The 15,404-nt window shown below is 39.2% G+C and overlaps 1 protein-coding gene and 1 pseudogene across 2 annotated transcripts; one reads left to right on the top strand and one right to left on the bottom strand.

Annotated features, from left to right (window-relative positions):
- The first annotated feature begins 137 nt into the window (after positions 1 to 137).
- On the top strand, positions 138 to 8,694 carry LOC309505822 (olfactory receptor 51I2-like; annotated as a pseudogene). The gene is made up of 2 exons: positions 138 to 1,025; positions 8,576 to 8,694. The product of its transcript is annotated as an olfactory receptor 51I2-like (transcript).
- A 4,711-nt stretch (positions 8,695 to 13,405) lies between these two features.
- On the bottom strand, positions 13,406 to 14,356 carry LOC309505823 (olfactory receptor 4B13-like; the record flags this gene model as incomplete). The annotated part of the gene is made up of 1 exon (XM_082179279.1): positions 13,406 to 14,356. The coding sequence occupies one exon, from the start codon at positions 14,354 to 14,356 to the stop codon at positions 13,406 to 13,408; it is 951 nt and encodes a 316-aa protein (XP_082035405.1).
- Positions 14,357 to 15,404: the final 1,048 nt, after the last annotated feature.

Consider the following 15,404-nt stretch of genomic DNA (forward strand, 5'->3'; position numbering starts at 1 on the left):
TGAATTATGTTAACAAATTCAACTTTATTGTTCTCAAGTTAATAATGCAAACTGTTGTTTTTTAAAATGTTTAAAAATCATAGAAGTATTGTGTCCTTTCTTCTTCAGGTCAATAAAATAACTCTGCCTAAAGCAAAATGGAACATTTTTACTTGATGTTGTTTGAAAATCTCGGGTACATAAGATATGTTTTCTTCAGTTTAGGATTTATTCTGTACTGTGCAATCATATTATTTAATGTCCTTATTATGCTTGCAATATTTCTGGAAAGGACTTTACACCAGCCCATGTACATTCTGATTTTATGTTTGTCTTTCAACTCTGTGTTTGGAACAGCTGGCTTTTTCCCAAGAGCACTGACAGACTTGCTCTCTGATACACACTCAATCTCCCGTGAAGCATGTGTCTTACAGACTGTTGTCATTTTCACGTATGCAGCAAATGAATTTACAATATTAATGATAATGGCAATTGACAGATTTGCTGCAATCAGTAAACCTTTACAATACCACAACATACTTACACCAAGGTTTTGGATTGTTTCAGTAGGTATAAACATGGCTTATCCAATGATTGTACTTAGTATTAGTGTCTTTTAAGTACAAAACTGAGAATGTGTGGTAACAAATTGTTTAAGGTGTACTGCCACAACTATGAAGTAGTCAAGATTTCTTGCGATATAATTAATGTTTTAGGCTTGTTTATATTAATCACAACTACTGTCATCTCTTTAAGTTTAATATTATATTCTTATATAAAAATTATTGTTTGTCAAAGAAGCTCACAGTTCAAGGGCAAAGCTTATCAAACTTGTATTCCATAAATAGTGGTCCTTTTGAATTTCTCAACTGCTGTTATTTCTGAGGTCATTTTGAGTCGAGTTGTGACTTTACAGCTTCCTATATGGCTGTCAGTTTTTCTTTCACTGGAGTTCCTTATTATACCACCCATCCTGAGCCCCCTTGTTTATGCTTTAAACATGCCTGATATTCGCAAAAAGATTATTTGTCTTATAAACCCCTCAAGTAGATTTTTTTTTCTTTCTTTTCTTTTTTTTCTGGTGTAATAAATGTTACACAGAATAATATACAGACATATATATATATATATATATATATATATATATATATATAAGTAACCTTCACACACAATGCTGAGAGGGTTAGCTCTGGAGTTCAAAGTAAATCATTCACCAGGCAGAACTTCACTGGAGCAAAACTTAAAGTTCTTTATTTGTCATAAAGCAGGGTTAAGGGTAAAAGGGAGAAAACTTTAACTTAGGTACTTCTTTCTCAGGTAGCTCCTTTTTGCATCAATTTACTTCTGAAAAAGAGGTGTAGGATTAGTTAAGGAGATTCACTTTACTCACGCCATCAATTAAGCCTCTATCTTCAAGAGGGTAGTTGGGCTGGCTGGGCTTGAATGCATCCAACACTGTGTCTGTCCTCTTCCCCTGCTTCTCTTCCTACTGTCTTCTTCTTCTTCTTCTAGGATTTAATGGCGGTTGGCAAACCAACTTAAAAGGTGCATTCCCGCCACCTACTGAAATGGAGTGTGAAGCGCATATTTGGAAAGGAAGTTTAAATCCTAATCATCCTCATATACTGATTGGCTTCATCGCTCTGTCTCCTCTCCACCAGTAAGCTGGTGTGTGGTGGGCGTTCTGGCGCAGTATGGCTGCCGTCGCATCATCCAAGTGGATGCTGCACATTGGTGGTGGTTGAGGAGATTCCCCCCCTTCCATGTAAAGCGCTTTGAGGTCTCAGAAAAAGCGCTATATAAATGTAACGAATTATTATTAAACTAGATCTACTCTTTAAAAAAAAAAAAAAAAAAAAAATTACATATATACATATAAAATTTACACATAATGGAGTTTTAAATCCTATTAAATAATCCTGTTTCCTTTAAAAATATAAATAACTCATGATAAACTCTTGATTGTTTAGCACCTTGTTCTAGGAGAACCTGAAGTGTCAACTCATTGATTTCTACACTTCTTAAAGCATGTCTTAACTGGGACCGCTCTCTTTCATAAGCTTCGCATTCTAAAAGGACATGCTCTATAGTTTCAACTAACCCACATTTGTCACAATTTCCATTCTCATGTTTACCAATTCTTTGTAAGCTTTGATTTAATAAACAATGTCCAATACGCATTCTTGTTATTAAAACATCCTCTTTCCTGTTTCCGAATCTTCTTCTCTCTGACCCAACTTTTCCTTGAATGCAGTAAAAATGTCGTCCTTTTATTCCTTCATTCCATTCTTTCTGCCAAATTTCCTGTATTTGTTTTGCTATTATCACTTTAATTTCTGTTTTACTTAATGCCACTTCAATGTCAATTTGTGAATGATTTAATGCCTGTTTAGCCAGATTATCAGCCTCCTCATTTCCTTTCACACCCATATGCGATGGAACCCATACAAGATTTACCAGAAGTCCATACTGTCTTGTTCTGTAAAGACTCTGCATTACTTCATTTATCATGTCTTGCCTTGCTGATGATGTTCCACTTTCCAAGCTATTTAGAGCGGATAAAGAATCTGTACATATCACTACCCTTGTTGGTTGGATTTCTTCTATCCACTGAAGTGCTAGACATATTGCAATAATTTCTGCAGTGAATACCGAAACATAATCTGATACTCTTTTTGCCATTCTAATGTTAAAAAGTGGAATATATACCGCTACTGCTGTTTTCCCAAATTCTGGGTCTTTTGAACCATCAGTGTATATTTGAACTGCACTATAATAAGTTTGATCAATGTATTGCTGTATATTTAAATTTCCTAATCCATTTGTATTGTTATGCTTTTCTTTAAGCAATTGAATATCAATCAAAGGCATTGGGAAAAGCCAAGGAGGAATTGCTGACCTAGCCACAGTAGGAGCAACATTGAAGTCACTTAATCCCATTCTCCGGGCTTCCTCACTGGCCTTCCATCCAAAACTTGATAACTTTTTATGTCCATATTCCCAACAATCCTCCAACACCATTTTAACTGGGTGACTGTCCGAGTGTCCCTTTATGCTTATAAAATACCTCATCTTTAAGGGCGCTTTCACACTGGCAGTTTAGTGCGGACCGGGGCACGGTTCGCATGAAAAATCGCTAATGTGAACGCTGTCATCGGACCCGGGTGCGCACTAGAGTACCGAATCCGAGACTACCTGGAGGAGGTGGTCTGAGCTCGGTTGCTCCCGAACCGTGGCGCGGTTCGCGTTAATGTGCAAGCAACACGGACTCGGGTGCGCGCTTGTTCAGGAAGTATAGTATCCCGCGCATGCGTATCACTGTCGATATCATTGTTTGATTGCGTTTGCGATGACGTAAGATCACTGCAAACGCACCTGGGTTCGATACAATTAATTGAGTGTGAAACCAGACCAACGCTGCGGGAGGCGCCGGGAACTAGCGCACTCGGGTTCGGACCGCAGCAAACGAACCCAGTGGAAAAACGCCCTAACTTGAGCCTACGAATTACTTGAGGCATTACACCCATCTCTACTTGCACTGCTGTTATTGGAGAGGATCTAAACGCTCCACAACAAACTCGCAAAGCTTGTGACTGAATTGCCTCTATTTTTACGAGTTGTGTTTTGGATGCAGTGCAATATACCATACTGCCATAATCTATTGCCGATCTTATTAGAACACAATATATTATCTTAACTCTTCCTACTGTGGCTTCTTTGTTCACTTTTATGTGATTACTAATTGGGCCCAACAGCCTGCAGCTGAGGCTGCCTGTCAGAGGGGAATGCTGCACACCTGTGTTAGAGCTGTCCTTGGTCCTGAACACCACTGTTTCACCCAGACCTTGTGCCCTCTGATGGTGCTCTCCATGGTGCTGCAGGTGACTGTGCTGCGTTGTGATGGACATATATATATATATGAAGAGTTCAGATGCAAAAGCATCTAAGTGCCATCTGAAAATTTCTTCTAGAATGGTAATTTTTTATCAAGTTTGTATTATCTGTAATTTCACTTAAATGACAATTAATAGGTATTTTTTCTCAAAATTCTCTCAAATTTCTCAAAAGACTCTTGAGTGTTCATTTAACACTCATATTTTAACACTGAGTCTGGAGCCATATAAACTCCCAGGAGAGTTAATTTACAAATAGTAAAAGCAATGTTATTCATTAAAATGATTCAAACAATAAAAAAATAAACACCATCAACAATAAGAGAGATGATCAAAATTGGACACTTCCTTCCTACAGAAATTGGGTTCGGCAAACAAACGACGAACTACAGTAAAGTAGGCCTATAGGACATAAACTGTTTTGTGTTTATAGCCTAATAGTTATTGTGTTTGCAGATTGTAGTTGTAGCCTATTATTTCGGTTATCAGACATAATGTAGGATTTTTTATTTTTTCTGTTCTATTCTTCTATTTACAGGATCTAAAGAAACAATCTCATACCAGTTGACGAGATACCATAGGCCTATTACAATTATGAAAGATAAAAACATAACAAACCCAACAAGAAGCTATAAAAATATAAGCAGGCCATAGCGATGCCACATGTCAGCCAAGAGCAAATAAATAAACCAGAATTGGACCTTATCTGAGCCACAAAATCTGTGTATATTAAATATGAAGTCATTTCAGCCTTAATAAGCCTGTTAACAAAAAGAATCACTGAAGGAAAGAAGAGAACAGAAAAAGAGACGAGCAGAAAGACAAAAACTTCAACTGACTTCCAGCCACAGCATTAGATTAAATCAACTGAAGATAAAAGAAGACATTAAACCTCTGAAGATCTCAGCAGAGGAGGTATAAACGACTCCACAAACAGCATTACCACCTTCACTTATTACTAATCAGATTGATTTTATTTCTGTCAGACGTCTACAGAAGGTGTGTCACAGTGTCTGGTTTGTGTTTCCCCGGGTGTCCACTAGAGGTCTCTCTCCCTTACAGTCACCATTCATTCTGGAACTGCATTTCCCACCATCCTTTGTCTGTTCTCATCAATCATCATTGCACGCAGCTGTTTCTCATTACATTGTTTCGTTTCTGTGTATTTATTCCCTGTCTGGTTAGTGTTTGTCATGGAGTCCTTATGGTTTGTCACTACACTTTTGATGTCGGTCTCCTGGTTTGTTCTTGTTCATTTTATTGTTTTGGACTGCTTATTTGGATTTTGACCCCTGCCTGGATACTATGATATTGGATTACCCTAAATAAAGGACATACTGCTTTTGGATCTACTTTCCCTGTTTCCTGTGTGTGTATTGTGACAGAAGGACTCCGTCATTACATAGATCCAGCGGTATGGATTTCCGTGGCTCTTCTCCAATCCCCGAGGGGGAGAGTTCGCAAGCTAGAGAGGCTCCACCTCGTATGACATTATTTGAATGTTTTGCTTGGTGGAATCGCATCACTGAGGAGAGTGCTGCGCTCCTTGTGGATTCCAGGGAGAAAGCGGCATCCACTCACTCGCGATCACGGAGGAGGAAGAGGAAGACTTCCTGTCTCCCTAATGTCCCGGAGGTCGTCCCCGTGCAGCCCGCTGTCGTCCCGGAGGTCGTCCCCGTGCAGCCCGCTGTCGTCCCGGAGGTCGTCCCCGTGCAGCCCGCTGTCGTCCCGGAGGTCGTCCCCGTGCAGCCCGCTGTCATCCCGGAGGTCGTCCCCGTGCAGCTCGCTGTCGTCCCGGAGATACCCACCATCAGTCCTGCCACGGCAAAGAAGGCTGTCTTCCTCTTTTATGCAGTAGCAGTACTGCGTGCTTGGAGGAGACACAGCCCGTCTGCCGAGCCAGAGACTGTTCAGGTCCCGTCTGCCGAGCCAGAGACTGTTCAGGTCCCGTCTGCCGAGCCAGAGACTGTTCAGGTCCCGTCTGCCGAGCCAGAGACTGTTCAGGTCCCGTCTGCCGAGCCAGAGACTGTTCAGGTCCTGTCTGCCGAGCCAGTGTCTCCGGACAAGATGGCCGCCGATGAGCCAGTGTCTCCGGACAAGATGGCCGCCGACGAGCAAGTGTCTCCGGACAAGGTGGCCACAGACGAGCCTGTATCTGTTCCTGAGCTGGTGTCTGTTCCTGTTCCTGAGCTAGTGCCTCCGGACAAGATGGCCGCCGATGAGCCAGTGTCTCCGGACAAGATGGCCGCCGACGAGCAAGTGTCTCCGGACAAGGTGGCCACAGACGAGCCTGTATCTGTTCCTGAGCTGGTGTCTGTTCCTGTTCCTGAGCTAGTGCCTCCGGACAAGATGGCCGCCGATGAGCCAGTGTCTCCGGACAAGATGGCCGCCGACGAGCAAGTGTCTCCGGACAAGGTGGCCACAGACGAGCCTGTATCTGTTCCTGAGCTGGTGTCTGTTCCTGTTCCTGAGCCAGTGCCTCCGGACAAGATGGCCGCCGCCGAGCCAGTGTCTCCGGACAAGATGGCCACCGACGAGTCTGTTCCTGTGCCTGAGCCGGTGTCTGTTCCTGTGCCTGAGCCGGTGTCTGTTCCTGTGCCTGAGCCGTTGTCTGTGTCGGTTCCTGAGCCGGTGGTGTCTGTTCCGGTTCCTGAGCCGGTGGTGTCTGTTCCAGTTCCTGAGCCGGTGGTGTCTGTTCCAGTGCCATGGCCGCCCGAGGGGTCGTCTCCTCCCTGGCTGCCCGAGGGGTCGTCTCCACCCTGGCCGCCCGATGGACTGTCGTCTCCGCCCTGGCCGCCTGATGGACTGTCACTCCCTGTCCCCGTTTCCCTCCATGGACCTGGCCCCCCATCCCTCCCCCTGATCCTCCACCAGTCCACCTCCCGCCTGGACTCTTTTTTTTTTTTTTTTTTGTCTGTCACGTCTTGGAGCGTCTGGTAGCCGCTCCGTAGAGGGGGGGTTATGTCACAGTGTCTGGTTTGTGTTTCCCCGGGTGTCCACTAGAGGTCTCTCTCCCTTACAGTCACCATTCATTCTGGAACTGCATTTCCCACCATCTTTTGTCTGTTCTCATCAATCATCATTGCACGCAGCTGTTTCTCATTACATTGTTTCGTTTCTGTGTATTTATTCCCTGTCTGGTTAGTGTTTGTCACCGAGTCCTTATGGTTTGTCACTACACTTTTGATGTCGGTTTCCTGGTTTGTTCTTGTTCATTTTATTGTTTTGGACTGCTTATTTGGATTTTGACCCCTGCCTGGATACTGTGATATTGGATTACCCTAAATAAAGGACATACTGCTTTTGGATCTACTTTCCCTGTTTCCTGTGTGTGTATCGTGACAAGGTGTTATTGATAATCAAGTCACCTTCATTTATATAGCACTTTTAACAATATGGACTGCTTCAAAGCAGCTTTACAGTGATACTAGGAAATTAAAGTAACAGAGATTGTTTTGGCTTTACAGCAGCTCTATGATAAAGTTATTGTCCAGCTAAAGTTAGTGTAACGAGTTACAGTTTAAAATATATATTTATATATATAATTAATTTTAACGGATTATAATTAATCATAAATGTTTGTTATTTTTAGAATTGACTGTAGCAGAATTAATAGTAAAATTATTTAATCAGTTCATCCCATGAACAGAAAGCATAATCAATTATTGATCCTAGGAAATACATTATCTTACTGGCCAAGAAAGAATAACATTTTCCAACTAAAGTAAATAAAGTTCTAGCAGGGTAATAGCGTAGCTATCGCTAGATCAAGATGTTTAAGTGACTTCGATATGTGGCAAACACAGAGACAATAAAGCGTTGATATAATGTTTTAATAAATGAAACTAGGGTAGGCTACACACACAACTAAACTAAGCAGAGGTTGTATACAAAATCAAGAAAGTAATGAAGAGTGAAGAAAGAGAGAGAGAAGAAAAGAGAATGGCAAGATTACAATCAGTTAACCACAACCTACGAGAAACATCAGAGAATCAGGGTCACCTTGAAGGGGCACAATAACTTAGGAACGCATCTAAAGGCTGCGGACAGGTACTTGCATTGACTTTGGTTGCTGAACAAGTCCAGATGCAGGAGCTTCTTGAGATTCTTGATGATTTTGCCAGGAGTGCGCTGAAGCGTTCGTTTGGGTTCTTGGGGTGGTCCACGTTGAATCCAAAGAAGTTAACTTGACGATGAAGTTGCCAGAAGAAGACAGGGGAATGTTGTCTCAAAGAGATTGAGCAAAGATCTGACCTAATCAGATACTCTTAAAGGTCCTATCAGTTCACACCCATTTGTTGAGGTGACCAATCTACGATGACCAGGAGAAAGTCTTTGTTCCATCTTATCTCCATTTGCATGTCCATGCTGGCATGGAGAATTTGTGCAGTCTTTACACAAAAGTATGGAACAAATATTTATGATGCAATTTATCAAAACTTGTTATACACCATTGATTATAAAATCAAAAGGGGATTATTTTGATACTAAGAAAGAGGGGATTTGAAGGCATTAAAGCAGTGATACATCATCTTTGGATATCAACATTGGAAGTTACTCTAACATAACTAAATAATCATAAATAGGCTAATGAAACTTAGGGACATGCATAAAACACAGGAGAAATACTATAAACATTTGGGAAAAGTTTGTGGGTAAGAATGGAGTAAATGTCCTTTGTGTATTTGAGTTTGTCTCTATAGTCTTTAACCAAATGGCTAGTGTCTCCTGTGCTGTCTTTGAGGCTTGTAGACACAGTCTCTTGCTGAGATCGTTCAGTGGAGCCGAGGTGATAACAGCCTTTGAAGATAACTGGTTTTAGGGCCGATGACAACAGGGGAGAGGGGGAAGGTTTTCTGATGTCTAGGTCATTTTGATTAAGGCCATTCATTACATTAGTTTTGATCGATTCACTTCCGTTGCAAAGATCATTAGTTATTAACTTAGGGGCCGCTTACACAACACCGTTCTAACAGAAAACGTGCTCCGGCCCGCTCATTCGCACAACAACAGTGCCTGGTGGCTTGAGAACGCAAACCTTGAAATAGGTTCCAAGGTGCAAAAAAAAAAAAAAATATATATATATATATATATATATATATATATATATATATATATATATATATATATATATGACACTTCAGGACTGTGTTGTCGTCGTGTCCAGGTGCAGGTCCTTCATCAGATCTGGATACGGCCTGGATCTGGCGGACTGCGGTAAACATCGGGATAAACAGAGAGACTAATATTAGCGTAGACTCCATTCTTCTTATGATGTAACGAGTACATCAGGATTTATGGGGAGTGTTCCCGAGTGTTCCCCAGCCTAACATTGAATTATAGAAGTTTATAATGTGTTATGTGTATGCTAGGTCAAAGAGATGTGTCTTTAGTCTAGATTTGAACTGACAGAGTGTGTCTGCTTCCAGGACAATGTTAGGAAGACTGTTCCAGAGTTTTGGTGCTAAATAGGAAAAGGATCTACTGACAGCAGTCGATTTTGATATTCTAGGTATTATCAACTGGCCGGAATTTTGAGATTGCAATAGACATGAAGGACTATAATGCGTTAAGAGCTTGCTCAAGTACTGGGGAGCTAAACGATGTTGTGCTTTGTAAACGATTTTTAATAGGGAGCCAATGCAGATAGAACCGGGCTAATATGGTCATACTTCTTGGTTATAGTAAGAACTCGAGCTGCTGCGTTTTGAACCAGCCGTAGTTTATTTATTAAGCGTGCAGGGTAACCAACCATAAGAGCATTACAATAATCTAGCCTTGAGGTCATGAACGCATGAACTAACTGTTCCGCATTTGTCATTGAGAGTATATGACGTAATTTAGATATATTTTTAAGATGAAAGAATGCGGTTTTACAGATACTAGAAACGTGACTTTCAAATGAAAGATTGGTATCAAAGAGCACACCCAGGTTCCTAACCGATGACGAAGGTTTGACAGAGCAGCCATCAAGGGTTCTAGGTTATTATGTGAGCAAGTTTTTTGTCCAATAATTCAGAGTTAAGTAGTAGGAAATTACTAGTCATCCAGTTTTTATATCAACTATGCATTCCGTTAGTTTTGTGAATTGGTAAGTTTCATCAGGGCATGAAGAAATATAGAGCTGAGTATGATCAGCATAACAGTGAAAACTAATGCCATGCTTTTGTGAAAGAAATGGGATCTTTAAGATGTGTGTGACCATCATATGACAGTAAAAAAGCAAACAGAATCCTTATTCTAATATGGAATTGTATTGGAATGGTAAAGAGTGTTTGTAGGTGACAGGAGGGCCTCCACTCAAGGATAAAATATGATGAACAAGTCTAAGAATGTTCCACGTATGGTTGAAATACCATCATTGGCCTAGAAAGATCATCATTGGCCTAGAAAGATAACATTCTGGGAGTCAAAACTATAAAGGAGGAAGGATGCCGTCCCCTCACTGTCACACTCTGCAGCCACTCTGTATGACTGTATGACTGCTGGCCTTTTCTTGCAAGAAAATAAACCTCATCAAAGACTATTGGAAATGTTTGTCTCTTATTCAGTGATATAATTTTGATTGCCACCACAAATGATATCTCCCAAGGGTAGCATGTACAGAGTGAACAGCAATGGTCCTAGTACTGAGCCTTGTGGTACTCCATACTGAACTTGTGATCAATAAGACATCTCTTCATTTACTGCTACAAACTGATAACGGACAGATGAGTATGATTTAAACCATGCTAATGCAGTTCCACTAATGCCAACATCATTTTCAAGTCTATTTAAAAGAATGTTGTGGTCAATAGTATAAAATGCAGCACTCTAATAGATCGAGTAACACTAATAGAGAGATACAACCACGATCGGATGATAAGAGCAAATCATTTGTGACTCTAATGAGAGCTGTCTCTGTACTATGGTACAGTCTAAATCCTGACTTGAAATCCTCGCAGATACCATTTCTTTCTAAAAAGGAAGATAGTTGTGAGGATACTGCCTTTTCTAGTATCTTTGACAGAAAAGGTAGATTCGAGATCGGCCTGTAATTGACTAATTCTGTACGATCAAGTTGCGTTTTTTTAACAAGCAGTTTAATCATAGCCACCTTAAAAGTTGTTGGTACGCATCCTTATGACAAAGATTAATTAATGATATTAAGAAGATGATCTATGATCTCTGGAAGCATCTCTTTCAATAGCTTAGTCAGTATAATGTCTAACATGTTGTCGATTTAGATGATTTAACGAGTTTAGAAAATTCTTCCTCTCCTATAGCAATGAATTCATCGAATTTTTTCCTCAGGGACACTACAATGCACTGTCTGATGCGATACTGTAGTAGACGGTTGCATAGTTATAATTATCTATAATTCTTCCTGATATTAGCAATCTTGTAAGTAAAGAAGTTCATAAAGTCATTACTGCTGTGCTGCTTGGAAACGTCTGGGGTTGAAGCTTTATTTTTTGTTAATTTAGCCACTGTTTCAAATAAATACCTAGGGTTTTGTTTATTTTCTTCTACTAAGGTTGAAAAATAAGCAGATCGAGCAGTTTTTAAGGCCTATCTATACGCAATTGTGCTCTCTTTCCATGAAATGCTAAATAGTTTTGTTTTCTTCCAGTTGTGCTCCATTTTTCTGGCTGCTCTCTAAAGGGCCTGAGTATGTTTGTAGTACCACGGTGTTGGACTATTTTCTTTAATCTTCTTTAAGTGCAAAGGAGCAACTGTGTCTAAAGTGCTGGAAAAGAGAGAGTCAAAAGTTTCTAAAAGTGCCTTGCTGCAATGCATGTTGGGTACCAGCATAATACAAAACTCCCAGCATGCATTGCAGCATGAATAAATTATGCAGCTGAATCGTCCTATTATTTTGTTATAAATATATGCTTTTATTTTTCGCTGTTGTTTTTGTTGTGACATTTAGTTGCTTTTTTGTGATGTTCAGAGTTTATCTGAATATTTTGTTGATTGCCACCATTGTTGAGATTCATGTGCTGATTGTTGATGTCTGTGTGTGTCATCGTAGATACATTTTTTGTGCTCATGTTTATTAAAAGTTTAACTGATTGTTATAATACTGCTGGATTTCATGCAGCAGTAACACAGGGTTTGTGATGTAAATGTATTAATGGCAGGATGCAGTTGTTAGATTCAAATGATATCAGTGTATTAGGCTATTTCACAATGATTTTAAGACCATCAACAGATAACCATCATCACCAGATGTCATTTCATTGTAGCTTTCTTTGTTACTGCAAATGTGTTTAACAAACACACCTTCACAGCAGCCAAACAAGACAAAATATATAATAAGAGTTAGGAGCCCAACTAATGGAAACACTAATCACTGTTATGGTGATTTCAAATGAAGCACATTAGAGTTAAACCTCTGTTAATTCTCAATAACTACTTCTGTAGACGTCTGACAGAAATAAAGTCAATCTGATTATTAATAAATTAAGCTGGTAATGCTGTTTATGGAGTTGTTTAATCCTCCTCTGCTGAGATCTTGAGATTTAATGTCTTCTTTTATCTTCAGTTGATTTCATCTAAGACTGTGGCTGAAGTCAGTTGTAGTTCTTGTGTTTCTGCTCGTCTCTTTTTCTGTTCTCTTCTTTCCTTTAGTGATTCTGCTTGTTAACATAATTATTAAGGCTGAGATTAATCCATATTTAATATACACAGATTTTGTGGCTCAGATAAGGTCCAGTTCTGGTTTATTTCTTTGCTCTTGGCTGACATGTGGCATTGCTATGGCCTGCTTGTGGCCCAGATCTGGCTAACAGGAGTGAGCCACCCAAGGGCCGTCATTCCACGCTGCATGTGGGCCAGATCATCTTTCCACGTGTGCCAGATGTGGTGCTGGATCTGGGACGTCAAAATGTTGCTATGTGGGGGCTAGCTTCTTTGCACGAAGAACAACATAGTGACGAAGCGCGTTTGTCCGTTCAGGGCCACTGTAGAAACACGTCGACGCATTTCAATGTAAGAGGACCCACGGTGTATGTAGATAGAAATGGCTCATTCTAAGCTAATAAAACATAACGGTTCATTTTGTAAGGTCTTTATACACCACTGAAAACATAGTTATGTATATGATATTGCATTTCTGTCAACAGATCCTCCTAAATATTACACAATGCACCTCTAAAGACTAGAATTTGTATCATGTTTTTGTAAAAAAAATAAAAAAAAAATAAAGGTGTCCTGTGGTCTAAAAAATTCATAAGAAGCATTAGTGAAACACAATGAGAAGCAAAAAGAACATTTCTTTTTTAATAAATTCAGAGAAGCAAGATAAGAACCATTTTTAAGAGCACTATTAATTAATTATTTATTTTTACAAACAGTATTTCTACATTACGAAATCATCAATCATTATAACATATTCTTAATCTTATCTTATAAGATTTTCTTATTTGGACAAATACAAACAACAGTTTTTGTACACTTGCAAACATTTTTAATTTATTTTTTAGCGCATCACTTACAGTACTAAGTTATTTTTCTACCTTAAAGGTGACAATGAACAATTGTCTTAGACACTATTGTGATACAGGTTTTATGTGGTTCCTGGGGTAAATACATTTTTTAAGTGCCGTTTTTATTTTAGAAAGTCTCATACCATACATGATAGGATTGATGAGTGGCGGACACATCAGAAAATAAATTGAAAGAATCACACGTAGTACAGGAGGCATAGGAACCTTATCAAATCTGCTTTGAATTATTTCAAATGAACAGCCAATGGAGTAATTCAGTAGTGAGATAAGGTGAGGAGTACATGTGCTTAAAGCCCTTTTGGTATTTTCTCTTGTGGACTTTAGGCAGACTCTAAAAATTGTTGTATACGAGAACAAAATTAATGCCAGAGGAGCAACAATGGTCACAGTGGTACCGATTATGCCAGAGATGTTGTTTGCTGTGGTGTCCGAGCATGCCAGTTTCACAAGCATGTAGTTGTCACACCACACTTTGTCCAGTACATTTCCACACAACTTTAGCTGTACATTCACTGATAAAGTAATGGAGAATTTGATAATTGATATTGACCACCCCAGAGCGATCAATGTAACTGTCCTGGCAGGAGACATGATTCTGTGATATTCCAACGAGTAACAGATGGCTACATACCTGTCATAAGACATGATTGCTAAATTACAGAATTCTACTGATCCATAAGTGTATAAAGCAAATATTTGAGCATGACAAATGGTGAGTGAAACTTCAGGGACCTTTGACAATAGCATATTACTTAAAAGGGATGGGAATAAAGCAATGCAGCCATACAGTTCATTTACAGACAAACTGCATAAAAAAACATACATAGGTTCATGCAAGGACTTCTCCTTGCATATTATTCCAATAATTAATTGATTTGCTACTATGATTGCAACAAACAACAAGATCAAAACAATGAAACATAAATACTTAATATTCCCAATATCAATGTAACCAGCCAATATAATGGTTGTGAAATTAGATAAATTACCCATGGATGACAGATATTAACATTTAAATATTTAACAATTGATCAGATAATCAGCATACTGGGGATGCCATAGTACATATACATAGATGCAATAAAGAGAAATTACAATCATTACAATCATCAATCACTGATAATGAGAAGATGTGAAGGGAGCGGATTGTCAATAAAATGTTATTTCAAAACATGTAAACCTACATTAAGAATATGGCCAGGACAAAAATCTGTAGCCAGTCAAAACCTGCAATCAAAACGATCAACCTAGCAAATATAAAATAACTTTTTGGAAATGGACAAACAAGAAAACAAGAAACAGAGTTGAATTATGTTGTGCTGGTGAAGCATCTACATTTATAATACAAGACAAACACACAAGGGAATGTTGATGTGGATGTTCACATGATTCATTTTTAGGTCTCTGAGCTTCACTTGTGAAAAAAAATCACAAATGTAATAATGTTACAAAAATATACATATACAAAAATCAACAATACAAAAATAAACCCCATACTGTAACAGAGAATGCAAAAACTAAAATCGTGTCCTGTAAAACATAACATTTACTTTTAATAGCAGACGTTTTTTATCCAAAGTGCCTTACAAATGAGGAAAGCAATAGAAGCAATCAAACCAACAATAGGGCAACAATATGCAAGTGCCATGACCAGTCCCAGTTAGTCCAGCACAGTACACGTGGTATTTTTTAATTTTTTAAAAATAGATATTGAATAGTAAGTGTTAGTATTAATGGGTCAAGTGTTGTTGAAAAAGATGTGTCTTCAGCAGTTTCTTGAAAATGGATAAAGACTCTGCAGCTCGGGTTAACCCTTAGGGGTCCAACGTGTTTTTGGGGTCCTTGAGATGTTTTGACATGCCCTGACATTTGTGCTTATTTCAGTTGCTTATAAACATATTAATGGCAAAAGTGTAAGTTTACCATAATATTTGATCAACATGTACATGTTTGTATATTTGAGAGAATAATGTTTATGCAAGGTTATTGAAAAAACAAAAAAAAATTGTTTCTGAAATAAGGCGGTTCATGAGGTTCTAAT

The sequence above is a fragment of the Leuciscus leuciscus genome, assembly GCF_965113295.1.
Source record: "Leuciscus leuciscus genome assembly, chromosome: 9".
Taxonomy (NCBI): domain Eukaryota; kingdom Metazoa; phylum Chordata; class Actinopteri; order Cypriniformes; family Leuciscidae; genus Leuciscus; species Leuciscus leuciscus.